At 47.2% G+C, this 13,804-nt stretch overlaps 6 protein-coding genes across 6 annotated transcripts; 4 read left to right on the plus strand and 2 right to left on the minus strand.

Annotated features, from left to right (window-relative positions):
- Window positions 1–101: 101 nt before the first annotated feature.
- Window positions 102–1,239, plus strand: VTP01DRAFT_2043 (uncharacterized protein; the record flags this gene model as incomplete). Its single annotated transcript, XM_069380461.1, has 2 exons — window positions 102–291; window positions 344–1,239. 2 exons carry the CDS (start codon window positions 102–104, stop codon window positions 1,237–1,239), a joined length of 1,086 nt encoding a protein of 361 aa, XP_069237546.1.
- A 276-nt stretch (window positions 1,240–1,515) lies between these two features.
- VTP01DRAFT_2044 (uncharacterized protein) lies at window positions 1,516–2,892 on the minus strand (the record flags this gene model as incomplete). Its single annotated transcript, XM_069380462.1, has 8 exons — window positions 1,516–1,800; window positions 1,860–2,015; window positions 2,088–2,183; window positions 2,236–2,313; window positions 2,378–2,553; window positions 2,615–2,681; window positions 2,752–2,828; window positions 2,889–2,892. The coding sequence occupies 8 exons, from the start codon at window positions 2,890–2,892 to the stop codon at window positions 1,516–1,518; spliced, it is 939 nt and encodes a 312-aa protein (XP_069237547.1).
- Window positions 2,893–3,529: 637 nt separating this feature from the next.
- Window positions 3,530–4,162, plus strand: VTP01DRAFT_2045 (uncharacterized protein; the record flags this gene model as incomplete). Its single annotated transcript, XM_069380463.1, has 1 exon — window positions 3,530–4,162. One exon carries the CDS (start codon window positions 3,530–3,532, stop codon window positions 4,160–4,162), a length of 633 nt encoding a protein of 210 aa, XP_069237548.1.
- A 98-nt stretch (window positions 4,163–4,260) lies between these two features.
- VTP01DRAFT_2046 (uncharacterized protein) lies at window positions 4,261–5,072 on the minus strand (the record flags this gene model as incomplete). Its single annotated transcript, XM_069380464.1, has 2 exons — window positions 4,261–4,511; window positions 4,568–5,072. The coding sequence occupies 2 exons, from the start codon at window positions 5,070–5,072 to the stop codon at window positions 4,261–4,263; spliced, it is 756 nt and encodes a 251-aa protein (XP_069237549.1).
- Window positions 5,073–6,584: 1,512 nt separating this feature from the next.
- Window positions 6,585–8,543, plus strand: VTP01DRAFT_2047 (uncharacterized protein; the record flags this gene model as incomplete). The annotated part of the gene is made up of 4 exons (XM_069380465.1): window positions 6,585–6,874; window positions 6,963–7,185; window positions 7,251–7,999; window positions 8,072–8,543. 4 exons carry the CDS (start codon window positions 6,585–6,587, stop codon window positions 8,541–8,543), a joined length of 1,734 nt encoding a protein of 577 aa, XP_069237550.1.
- A 2,882-nt stretch (window positions 8,544–11,425) lies between these two features.
- VTP01DRAFT_2048 (uncharacterized protein) lies at window positions 11,426–13,539 on the plus strand (the record flags this gene model as incomplete). The annotated part of the gene is made up of 3 exons (XM_069380466.1): window positions 11,426–11,597; window positions 11,764–12,306; window positions 12,365–13,539. 3 exons carry the CDS (start codon window positions 11,426–11,428, stop codon window positions 13,537–13,539), a joined length of 1,890 nt encoding a protein of 629 aa, XP_069237551.1.
- Between the last annotated feature and the right edge of the window lie 265 nt (window positions 13,540–13,804).

A 13,804-nucleotide genomic window follows, 5' to 3' on the forward strand; every position in this document is an offset into this window, starting at 1 on the left:
GCTCATGACCTCACCTCCTCTCCTTTTCCTTTCTTAAAGTTGAAAATATCCACCAATACTCAAAAATAATATCCACAAAGGACCTAGAACGAAGGAGAAACATGCGGCTGTTTGCTCCCAAACGAACTTTGCCCATTTCTCTACATCTTCTCGAACCTACCATATATCTGGAACCAACAGGCGATCATCCCAGCGTCCTGAGAGGTGTCTTGAATGTCTCTTCCAAGGAGTTCATGAAACGTATAAAGACCGTTCATCTGTGCATCAAGGGTCGCCTGATAACTTGTTCAAGTAAGTTTATTTTTCTTTATTGTCGTCAACTCATAACTCAACGTCTTTGCAGAGGAACGGTGTATTATCGACAAGCATGTAAGCTGCTACCGAAAAGCCGAGAAATTCGCCTTTGAAATGCAGCTACCCACCGACCTTCCCGATACAATCACATGTTCGGATATCAAGGTGGAATATGAGGTGGTTGCCTCTATCGCTTACGGCGATGGTACCAAAACGAATGTGACAACTTTGAGGGTGCCGGTGCGACTGGCCAGGCTTCCCTTCAAGAGACTCATGCTTGCAGGTGACAACGTCACTTGGATCGACTCGCAACAGCAGACCGCTTTGGATATTTTGGAATACCATATGCTGATTGAAAAACGGTTCCTGTCTCTCGGATCGCAGTTTCCACTCTCCATCTCGATAGCTCCCAAAGTACGCGGCCTGAGGATCGTATGCATCTCGGCGCAGCTTATCGAACGCAGGCGCATTTACGGTAACAACACCCGACGGTCGCAGCGCTCGCACTTTCTAGTGAGATGCACAGCCGATCCTAATACTTCTTCGCTGCCGCAAACCGACATCGATACCCTCTGGCAGGGCACTTTTCAGTACAAGTTGCCGGAGACAGTGCCGCCTTCGTCCCGATACAAACGTGTCTACTGCATCGAGCACGCACTGCAAGTATCCTTGCTCGTCACTTATCCGACCAGTCAGCAGCAGCGGATGCATAAATCGATCACTTTTGAGACTGACATTGATTTGCTCGATCAGAGCATCGGTGCTCTCGAACGCTCGGTGCAGTTGCCCATGTATGATGGTATAAATCGTCCGCGACGACGGCCTTCCGAACTCGAAAAGATGGCATCCATCATCTGCGCACCTTCTCCGCCTGTTTACGATGATGTGGTCAGACCACCCTCTTACGCTTCTGCTTCCGTGCAAGTCTCACCCACTTTGTCCTAAATCCCCAAGTACTGTTCTCCAAGCTCTACGTCTCCTCTTCCCCTCCCTTCCGTCGCTAAGCCTATTCCCGTTGACTTTTTCTTATTTGAATAGCATGTATCAAATTGCTTTGTATTTGGCTGCTGGCAGCCATCTTTGTAAATGAATCAATGTTTGCTTGCAGTTTGCAAAAGGAAGAAAAATGTTTGTTTCCATATCGAAGAAGAAATTAAGCCAATTGCATTTATTTTTATTTCTTTTGCTTACGAAAGATAAGAGGAGAGTAAGTCGTGGTCATTAATCGTAACGGCCTCTTCTGGGAGATCGAGAACGGGATCTCCTGGGTGCATCCTGGTCATAATAGCGAGATCGCTTACTATAACGTTCGACTTCACGGTCCCAATCATCCTCCGGTACGTCTCCTCGTCGGTCTCGGCTTCGGCGTCGGTAGTCGCGTTCTCTGTATCCTCGATCGCGATCAGAATATCGACGGTAATCTCTGTCCCTACCTCCGTCTCGGCGATCGCGGTAGTCATATCGTGTACGAGAGTAGTCTCTATCACGACCGGATGATCGAGACTGCTGTGTGAACATTTAGCAATCAATTCACAGCAAATCGTAGCAGAATTTTTCACCCTTACCTTCATCTGATCGAGTGTTTCCCGGATTTTTAGGTAACCCTGATGCTGTTTACCTTGATAATGCGCCTCCAAGCGGTCCGAAGAATCATTAGTTACCAGGAACGCACCACAGACTTGGCAAACCTCCATGCGCTTCTCGTTTTGTTTGTCGAGGTTCTATTATACATTGAAAATATATATAGATTAACATCCGGTCACTTATGCATAAGACCTTTCAAAGCAACTTACATTCTTAAGTTCGCTCAATTCGCTTTGAAGCTTTTCTACTTCTTCAGTCAATTGAGTAGCTTCCTGAACACGACCTTCTTCTCCTGCTTCCTCGATCTGGTATCCTATTGTAAGATTTGCTCTGTACAATCGCATATCACAAACTTACCTGCTGAAGCATTTCCTTGATTTTAACATCCAAGAGGACGATCTTTTCTTCGCGTTCTTCACGTTTAGCTTCAGCGGCCTAAAATGTTTGATGGTAAGTGGATGCCGTTTTTCGTACAATATATTCGACAGCAGCAGCTAACCTTTTCATCCTCGACAACGTTCAATCTGCCTTTGCCGTTACGAATCTTTCGGCCTAAATCGTGGACAAGCTTGTTGAGGTAGTCGTAAAATTCTGCTTCGTACGGGTATTTATCCTTATCAGGTGCATTTTGATAGCGCTCTTTCAGACGATCGTTGTGGATTTTGTCGCAGGGACCTAAACGATTGTCAGTATACTGTAATCGCGACTGGGACAATCAATAGCTAAATGTACGTACCCAAATCGGATTTGGTATTTGTAAACAGTTGAGAGGGACAGTAGGCGACTAAGTAATGTTTGCACACCTAAAGGCGCAGTCAGGTTAGCCTTACAGGTACAATCTGCCTGGCAACAGTCGCCTTCAGTCAAACTTACGCTGTCGTCCCAAAAGTTCTTATTGTCCACGTCGACGTATTGCGACATGAGCTCTTCTAACATTGCCTTTTGGAAATCTAAATGTATGGGTGAGCTTACAGTTGTAAACAGTTTTCACCTTCTTTTGCAAGACGCACCCATTGTTGCTGAATGATCTTGGAGGAAAGGGCACGCTGAAAAGAATTCGTTCGTTTCTTTTGGTCCTTTTCAATCTCAGTGATACATGACTCTTCATGTTTGCTTATACCAGTTCGGAAAGGAAAATAAGACTTCATTGTCTGTATATTAGCGCTGACATTGTATCGAAAATAAGCTACTCATTTAATTCAAGAAACGTTATCAAAAAGAATACTATCCGGTCGACAGCATATGTAAACATCGGCATTATTGGATCAACCAGTCGTTACCAAATATTTATCAATGTCAAAGGTTTAACTAGTCTACAAGTTATGATTTGCCACGAGAAACCCGAGTTATTAGTGTTCGCCTGCTCTGTCTCCAAAACAAAGAACGTTGATAAATGAGGATAGCGATTGTACACTGCATATCACAGATGAACGCTATAGGTGTATAGCTGACGGATCTTACTATTTTGGTAAGAACGTGAATTTGTCTTTGACAACATGCGACAAGGACGACTTTAATTAACAACTTTACAGATAACCGTGCACACAAACAAACTTTGGTGTGGGAGTTTCACGGGGTCGGTCCCTCACATACGACATTTAAATCAGGAGTAGTTGGTGTTCGCGATATTTCTTTCAGGCTACAACTCAAGATGATTGAAATCGACTGGATCTCTATCCTCAAGAACGTTGGAATTGTTCTATGTGGAGCTCTTATCTTCCCTATCCTGGTTACCATCGCGTTGCATCTAATCGGGTTCACATCGGTCGGGATCGTCGGCGGAAGCATCGCAGCGTCGTCTATGTCGCATCTAGGTCCTATCGAGGCTGGAAGTACCTTCGCGTCAATCCAATCAGTATCGATGAGAGGTTTTTTTGCACTGCTGATCAATCCATGCATGCTCATCATGGAAATGCTCGCCGGGTTAGGAACCACGGTGTTCCTGTGGCTAGAATACGACTTTGATACAGATCGGATGATGGACGAGATTTTTAGACCGTTGCTCCATTGGATCGCAATTGCGCTAAACTATGGCCTATCTCTTCTCGCCGACACACTTCTGTGTACGCTTGCAGGGTTCATAATTGGGATTGCTATTGGCGGGATCATCAGCTTATTCCGCAACAAGCGCTCCGAAGGCACACCATTGTTATCGCGATACAGCAGAGATGAAACCGATACAGAAAGCGTGCATTGTGTCGTGGTCCCTATACTAGCATCCATTGGTACGATAGCCGGTATCACACTAGCCATCCTATACCCTTATACAATCATACAAACGTAGAACAACTACTCTTACAAAGGGTTGCGGCTCAGTTAACTGTTAACCGTTTTACAGAAAGCCAGAATTTACAGTTTGAACAAATGCTTTTTATTTATGAGTCAAGAGCAGGCTCGACGCCTAAGCTTTGCCATGTGTGTATGTTCAATGTGATATTTCAAGCCATTCAAGTTCTTGTACCGTTTCCGGCAGGATCCAACTGAACATTGATATGGCTTCTTTGCATTGCGTTCTGCTGCGTCACTGTTGTCTGCACAGTGGCCATGGAGCTTGTGATACTTGAGACCGTTGGCATTCTTGTACGCCTTTGCACATCCCTCCACGGGGCATTTATAAGGTTTGGAATCACAGTCTATATATCAAGTGAGCAAAAGTATAGAGCAAGTCTATCGTCTAGATGCTTTTTACCTTCAAAGTCGATAGCGTCCGTCGCCGCTTTCACGAGCCATCCATAGTCCTGATCTACCAGTTCAAGAGACCATTGACTATCGTCTGGTCTGTGAAAGATAGGCACCAATCTATGTGGTTTCAAGGCTGGGCTACTCTGCTTCGAGCTCGAGCTGCTAGAGTCACCACCGCTGCTCAAGCTCGGACTGCTGGGAGGACTATCATCATTCCATGGAAACGGTTGTTTCCACAGTCGAGACATATCAGTCACACTTAACGGTATGCAGGAATCCACAACAGAGTGGTATTGTTCCACAGTTCCAACTAATAGATCACTGTCTTGTTCGTAAATGCCCAAATAGTCCCCAGTCTCCTCAATGTCATCAAGCATCGATACATGGTCTTCTTCAAAGTGCTGCAGCAGCTCGTGGAGGTCTGCAATCTCCCTGCCGCAACACATAAAGTCCTTGCAGTAAGCTTTTTCAACTTGCAACTCACGATCCCTAAGTCTGCGGCCATGTGACATCAGGCCTATCCAATGTATTTGTGCATCAGCCCAAAGGTCACATCAGTGTATACTTAAAAATGATGTTCCCTATAAGCAGAATACTCACAGGTTGAGAGGAAGCAGCAAAGGCGACGACGACAACACACAATCCATGGTTCCACTCCTATAATTATACGCAACTGCAAAGCGAGAACAAACAGAAAGAAAAATCGGTCGAACTAGTATGCAACACACCCTTTGCCAAATTCTCGGGTTCAGGGTCTGAAATCCGTGCTTTCTGCGGGGGTTTTCAAAAGTGTTAAGGACGAATGATGAAATGCCCGACACAGCAAACAACTCTAACTTGTTCTGTTTGCTTTTGTAAAGGATCCGATCACCACTCATGTTTTTACATGGACCCTCTATGTACATCCTTCGCCGACACTCATGGAGTGTTACAGCATACTAGGCAGATCGTATAAGGTAGAACCCGAGGCTTTGATTTTACTTGGTTTTAAGAAATTTGATCTGCGCTTTGGGCAATTCCTGTCTGCTGTGGCACCTGGCTAAGCATTTATGGGAATGACAGACAGTATCTGCCCTCAACCTTAATAAACTAAGCTATTATGACGCCTTTGTCTATTTTGATCATCATACAGTATACTCTTTGCAGCGGGGTTAACTTATTGCTCTTGACGACCGACCAGAGCTGTCCTATACGATTGAGCTCATGCATGGAAAAATAGGCACGCCCAACTCAAAATGTAATTAGGAAAATAAATATTTGCGGATAGAGGCATCATATAAATCGGAAAGAGTGTAAACTGGATATCCGTATACACGATACCGCACTCAGTTCCACGGTCAATCCTCCACGCAGACATAGAACAGCCCGCTCGGCTTTTCTTCTGGTTCTAGCATCTTCCTTGCCACCGACAGTTTCCCAGGACTATAACTCAGCTGCCCCGAACGAGGAAATTAAAGTTTATCCTAATAGTCCTGAATGGCTGTATACTCGTTCTAGACCGATCTCAAAAAGACAAGGAAACGTAAACTAGTAAATAATTTCACTGCAGAGAAAGGTAAAGAAGAAAGTGCAGAGTCAGAAATATGCAATGGTAGACTTAGAGTAAGAGAATGGGGCAAAGGACGACAAGACAAGAAAAGACCAATGGGAAACGGAGCTGAGCTAAGTTTGGCTGTGGCAGATGAATGATTCATGCTTGTATTCTTCAATGCAGCTCGCAAAACCTCGACAGGAAAGAAACCTGGAAACGGATAGCTATGGAGAAAGTTGATTACTGCTCCTCTTTTGCTAAGCATTCATTTGAAAGAGTTTGCAAGATAGTAATGTCTTTGCAGAGTCGAGCCGTCCCAAACCATCTGTTTTTCGGCAGCCATGCTCAGCTCCGACCATGCGCGCGTTCGAGCAGGTTCTACAAGAAGTACTTACTAAGCCACCATCTCGCTTATTTGTGGAGAAGAAGGCCAGGGCCTATAATATTTCCACGCTCTTCCTTTTGCTTCCCCATCCCGTTGCTGTCTGCTACTATGAACCGTCTGGCCACCAAAGCCATCCAACCCGCTCGCTTTGGCTCGCGCACCGGCGTCTTGAGCCGTCTCTACTCCACCCACAAGGAGATCAAGTTTGGCGTTGAAGGTCGCGCTGCTCTCTTGCGCGGTGTCGATATCCTTGCAAAGTCTGTTGCTGTCACTTTGGGTCCCAAGGGCCGCAATGTCCTCATTGAGCAACCCTACGGCTCCCCCAAGATCACCAAGGACGGTGTCACCGTCGCCAAGTCCATCACCCTCGAGGACAAGTTTGAAAATCTCGGTGCTCGGTAAGTCGTTCTTCTTCTTGCATAATCATATATGCACGCGGTCAATTATGCACGTAGGAAAAAGTATCTAACTGGACGTCACTTGCAGCCTTGTCCAGGATGTTGCCAGCAAGACCAACGAGCTCGCCGGTGACGGTACCACCACTGCCACCGTCTTGGCCCGTGCCATTTTCACCGAAGGTGTCAAGAACGTCGCTGCCGGTTGCAACCCCATGGATCTTCGCCGCGGTGTCCAGGCTGCTGTCGATGCCGTCGTTGAATTCTTGAAGGCCAACAGCCGTGTCATCACCACCTCTGAGGAAATTGCTCAGGTATGACGGTTGCTAAGAGAGAGGAAGAGAGAACCATTATTTATGCTGATTAAAATTGTACGTAGGTTGCCACCATTTCTGCCAACGGTGACAAGCACGTTGGTAACATGATCGCTCAGGCCATGGAACGCGTTGGAAAGGAAGGTGTCATCACCATCAAGGCCGGCAAGACCATTGAGGACGAATTGGAAGTCACCGAGGGTATGCGCTTCGACCGTGGTTTCATCTCGCCCTACTTCATCACCGACACTAAGACCCAAAAGGTCGAATTCGAGAAGCCTTTGATCCTCTTGTCCGAGAAGAAGATCTCCTTGTTGCAGGATATCTTGCCTGCCTTGGAGGCTTCTGCCACCCAGCGCCGCCCTCTCTTGATCATTGCTGAGGATTTGGATGGCGAGGCTTTGGCTGCCTGTATCTTGAACAAGCTCCGTGGTCAGATCCAGGTCGCTGCCGTCAAGGCTCCTGGTTTCGGTGACAACCGCAAGTCCATCCTTGGCGATATCGGTATCCTCACCAACGCCACTGTCTTCTCTGACGAACTCGACATTAAGCTTGAACGCGCCACTCCCGACTTGTTCGGTACCACCGGCTCTGTCACTATCACCAAGGAAGATACCATCATCTTGAACGGTGCTGGCTCCAAGGACATGATCAACCAGCGCTGCGAACAGATCCGCGGTGCCATCAACGACCCCAGCACCTCTGACTATGAGAAGGAGAAGTTGCAGGAGCGTCTTGCCAAGCTCTCTGGCGGTGTTGCCGTCATTAAGGTCGGTGGTGCCTCTGAAGTCGAAGTCGGTGAAAAGAAGGACCGGTAAGTTCTGCCTGTGCAATAATTGATGTTATATGCATATATTCATTTTTCTTTGTTCGTGAAATATTGTAGCTTCGACGATGCTCTCTGCGCCACTCGCGCTGCTGTCGAGGAAGGTATCGTTCCCGGTGGTGGTGTTGCTCTCTTGAAGGCTGCCAAGTGCTTAGACAATGTCAAGTCTGCCAACTTTGACCAACAACTCGGTGTCAACATTGTCCGCCAGGCCATCCAACGTCCCTGCCGTACCATTGTCGATAACGCTGGCGGTGAAGGTTCCGTTGTTGCTGGCAAGCTTTTGGAAGACGGCGCCAATGACTTCAACTATGGTTACGATGCTTCCGTCAACGAATACACCGACATGATCGAGCGCGGTATCGTTGACCCTACCAAGGTCGTCCGCACTGCTCTCTTGGATGCCTCCGGTGTATCCTCCCTCTTGAACACAACTGAGTGCATCATCGTTGATGCTCCTGAGAAGGACAAGCCTGCCGGTGGCATGCCTGGTATGGGCGGCATGGGCGGCATGGGTGGTATGGGCATGTAAAAGCATAAACAGACAACACAACTTTTATTGTACATGCACGTATTTTTCCAAACCTCTTCACCCCTCTCCCATCCAACATATTACTCGACCGCCGCGGATTGTTTTTGTATAAAAGAAAAAAGTTGTGCATCTTTACTACATTAAAGTAGACGGTTTTTTACCATGTACATCTGCATAGTAGCTGTAATATTGTCGATGGTTGGAGCGTTGAAGAAGAAGAAGAGTAGTTAGCAGGTAGCTTAGTTAGCCCATCTCTCCTCCCATCGCTCGGATATGGCAGCTCGAAAAGTAAACATGGTTTAAGCTCTTCTTCACGTATCTACACGCTGCATAGCACGGCCATCGGACGCTTCTTCCTGCTGCTGGCTAGTTGCCCTGAACGTTGGAAATTTCCTCCGCTTCTCGCGAAAAGGGAGGGGGCTTGCAGTTGCAAGTCGACTCGCATCGATCGACAACGACGTTTCGCAAAAGTGACAAGTATTAAGTTACTAGTCGATACGTCGATTCCCTTATACGGTGATTGTCGCCGAACCTCCAATTCCCTGCACTTACCACACTTGCCCTGTTTGGATAACGTATCAGGATCATGGTATGGTACGGGGGATCGAAGGTCAATAGGAAGATCTTGACCTCCTGCTCTCAACCCGAGTCTTTTGGTGAGAGAACGCGTCTTGTTAGGTAATATGTGGATTACACAACAGCGTTTTTGGGTCTCGTATGTGCCCAGGAATTTGGGTATGTATGTATGTATGCATGTCAAGTAACGGTCAAGCATGTATTTTGACGACCAGAGAGTCCTGCAAGGAGGAGAAGGAGGAGCAGAATTGACACAAAGACGCATGCGTCTCAATCGACTGCCCTCACAGCAGCATCGATGACTCCTCGGTGGCAAGGAGCTCCAAGCCGTAATACTTCCACGATTTAGTTCTAAGTGATTGGTCAAGTTTTTAGCTAACAATCTAGCGATAGCTAAAAAAGACGACGCTGGCCGAAGAGGGGATGAGTACTGGCTTCCTCCTCGCGCAATAGCTGCAGCCAGGAGGCTACTTCTTGTCTGTTTGTTAAGTACATAATGTGCATAGTCCCTGTTACAACAAGGTTACTAATCAAGGTTATTTGCCGAGTCACTCCTAGTTGCAACAATTTGCATGCTCTAATGTTAGATTTTCGGAAAAGTAGCCTCTCTCTCTCAACGTTGCACCTAACGAACATTCTGGATCAGTTGGCAATACGTGGCTAGTTCAATACCTTAATCTTCTTTTTTTCTTTTCTACAACCCCCTGGAGCAATTACATACAAAAAGAGATCGACAGTCAAGTTGATAAATTGGGCAAGTTTAATAAAGTGAGCCATATGATGAATTCCAAGAAAATCTTGGTTTTTTCGAGTGTATTTGGGATGCCTATGTTTATGATGATGCATGTACCACATTGATTTATGCATGGACTAAATAACTTTAAATAGATGGAGCTTCTAACATCGATGGAGGAGAGAGATAGTCTCAACGTAGCTTAGCCTCACTTGGAATTCTTGGACGAATATGATGGACATTCCAGATTTCTTCCATTAATGGCAGAAAATGCATAATCTGCAGTGCAGCTACGAGACGAGAGGTGCAAAGAAAGGAAAGTGACTGTAATAGGGGATAATGGGATGGATCACTCCTTCCGGTCGTCATAACTCGTACATATTTCATTGCAGGAGAACACAAATTATACGTATACGGAAAGTTGACTCGCGCGTACATACATACGTACATACATACATTCCTGCCTCTGCCGTGACGTTGTCATGTTCCTGCGTGTCTTAGCCCTTTCTGTGCAGCGGCGGCCCCCGACTTGCAGCAGGAGATCATTAGGGTATCCTTTTCATTGTTCGCTCACAAGGTCCCTGAAATTAGGTAACAAATGGCGTCAAAACGAACCAACGCAGAGCAAGATCTAGTTCTTGGAAAAAATGAAGAATATCAGCTCTGTCTTTGATGGAACAGTGGTGTCTCCTTTGCGTCTATCAATCATCGAGGAAAAGCGGATCAAATGAATTGCATTCCTCTCCCTTTATTCAGTTTTACAGTAGGTGCTTTTAGCAACAACGGATTTCTTCCAGTCTTGGCAACAGAGGACTAGATGCATATGTCCTAAATTGACGGTTCGGAGCCGTGGAGGGGTCATGGACGAAAAGGAAACATTAAAATAAGGGGAAACAGAATCCGTCAATTTAGATCCTGGTACCGGTCCTTCTGATTGTCTCTTCGAGGTGATGAATTTTTGGTGTTAAGAGCGCTCTCGTCAATTACTTCTTTTTGCACGTAATAGTCTACGTACATTTAGGTTTTCCATGTACATCGCAGGATGCAACGCGTTGCAGGCAGGGCGGAAGAAAAAGTGCAAAGACAACTGTGAGCACAGACTTTTGAAAGTTTTATTCTCTCAGCCATAATAAAGATCGTGGCTCACATATACACACATATGATTTGAGGTAAACGCACATATCTTGATCCTCAGCCTCCTTCTCCTGCTCCTTCCTCTCAAGGAAGATCTATGATGATGACGACAGCAGCAGCAGCAGCTGCTGCTGCTGTAGGTGTTGGACCTACCGTTGAAGGGGGTCTTTGCGTGCGCGACGCCTTAACCCACAAAGCGGCAAAATATTTTTACCCGGAATAGCGTCAGAAAGTGCAAAGCGAAAGCTGGCTGCACCTAGACTCGTTCCCTCTTCTTCTTCCTTCGCTTTACTCATCACGGCTGCATTGCGACTTTTATTCCCTCAAACGCACTTAACAAGAATACCCTGCTGTTACCCACATATACCACTGCAAACTTGAATCTACCGCTGGTCTCAGGCAATCACTAATTTTTTTTTCGCACACCTTCCCTTCCACTATGCTTGTCACAGAAACTTTCCACGGCTACGTAGAAACAACACAGGACGTCCTGCTTATATTTGAAGGATGCCGTCGTGGATTGCTGCCCCGGATATGCCGGCGCCTTCAAGAGAAAGAGCGCAAGATGATTCGATCTGGCTCGGTGTTTGTGTTTGATGAACGCGAATCAGGTACAGTGCTAAATTCTAACGTGGGTTGGGCAGCAGCAGCAGCAGGGCGATTGTGGTGTCAGAGGCAAAGTTAGATGTAGGGAGATAAAAAAAGAAGGTGTGGCTTCAGGGGCGTTGTATCAGAAGAGAGTACTCAAATATAGTGTATTGCGCGTTTGTCATGCAGGCATCAAGCGATGGACCGATGGCCTCGTTTGGAGTCCGTCTCGAATTCTCGGCAACTTTTTAATATACCGTGAACTCGATAAGCGCAATTCTGGCGGCAGCTCAAAGAGACTATCAGTGTCAAGTCCGGGCAACTCTTCTTACGATGCCAGGCAACGCAGCTTTAGCGCCGATCACGGCAGCGCCTCGTCGACCATTGCAGCAGCCGGCGGCGTAATGTCGATGGACCGCAACCGGGAACGGCAATTGGTTGGCAGTTTGTCCGATTCGTACAAGTTCCGCAAGGACGGCTTGATAAAAAAGACAATGTCGATTGTTGTTAACGGAGTAGCGCAGCACCTGATATCTTACTATCATCCACAAGATGTATTGCAAAACCGGTTACGGACACCATCTTCCGTGCCGGAGCTGGCTAGTCTCGAAATCTCGCCCGAACTCCTCATTAAGCAGAATTTCCGTATTCCTCCCATGATAGAGCCTACCATGGACCACAGCCATCCAGCAGGTAACAGTCCATTATCGCCTACCATAGCAGGTTTTAACGGTAAAAGATGGCAGAATATCATGTGCCACCTCAATGATGTGCTAATATTTCGTCTCAGACCGCCGTGCGCATCCACTGCGTAGCATGTCGCTCGGATCGCTGCGAACCCCTGAGCAGCACTACCATCACCACCACCAAGGCAACATGATGGGCCGTCCGGATATGAACACGACTAGTTTCATGTACGCATACAATGCGCATCCCCATCCCCATCAACAGCAACAACAAAATGCTGCTGCTGATGGCTCCCAGAAACCGTCCCCTCCCATGGCTTCCTATCAGCCGCCACCGGTCATGTATGGTGTCCATGGCTATGCACCGGCGATGCCATCACCTTCGAGCATGTCGTCATCTCCAGGGACGCCAATGATGTCGCCTGTACGTCCCAGCTTCTCCCATCAACAGCAACAGCAACAGCAACAGCAACAACAACACACGCGACATTACTCCATTTCCTCGACTTCATCGGGCTCATTCCCATCTATACCAAGGCTAGATACTTCCTATTCTTCCATACCTCACCACAGACAAGATCGTCCGCCAACATACCTACAGCAGCAGCAACCTCCGCAACTATCTCCTCGGCCTCAGAACCACCACGGTGCTTACATGCCCGCCGTTGGCCAGGAAGACTTGGATTTTTATTCACGCTCGCAATCAAAGCAGCAGCAAGACATTCAGGAACCCGCGGACAGGGCCGCTATCGGGCAACTGCTGAACCCAGTGCACCCATTAAATGCTGCTGCTCCGGCGCAAGAAACAGAATCAAGCCATCCGCATGAAAGTTTTGTGCAGCCATTCAGTGGTCAACAACCATCCACCAGCTTTGCGGAATATTCGTGCTCCATCGACGCCGTCTCCGCTGCAGCCGCCGCCGCAGCAGCAGCCGCTGTGAGTCATCCATTCGCTGTGAAGTCAGAACCAACGAAACCCAACAACGAGCAACAACAACAAGAACGGCAACAACAGCAGCAGCAGCATGATGCTGGCAGTGGCGACAGTAGTAGTGGTGGTGGAGGTGGTGGCGGTGGCGGTGGCACCAGCAGCAGCAGTCTGAGCGAGTACCGTCACGAGGCTATGGCCAACACATACAGCTTCATGCATCATCTCCCACCGCCTTTCCAAAATGGGGCGCTAGGTCCCTACGGAGGAGGACAACACGAAGATTCGCAGTTGATGGCCGCTGCTGGATCAGATTTTGGAGGCGGCGGCGGTCCGTTGATGCTAAAATAATATATCAACCTCTCACTTTTCCATGTACACAATATTTTGAGATGCACTGAAAATCAAATATATATATATATATATATATATCTATAGCGGATTTTGCTTTCTTCACAACACCTTTACGGATTCTTTTGTTATTCGCTCTGCACATATCCTCCAAGGAAAGTCTGACTGTGACCATCAGTGACACAAGCGTCCACTCCGCCTGCTGCCGATACGTAATCGGTGAATTTCGTTGGGATCAAGCAAAAAGCTTCGCATGCTCTACGAG

Source organism: Rhizomucor pusillus, assembly GCF_041956525.1.
Source record: "Rhizomucor pusillus strain CBS 183.67 unplaced genomic scaffold VTP01scaffold_12, whole genome shotgun sequence".
Lineage (NCBI taxonomy): Eukaryota > Fungi > Mucoromycota > Mucoromycetes > Mucorales > Lichtheimiaceae > Rhizomucor > Rhizomucor pusillus.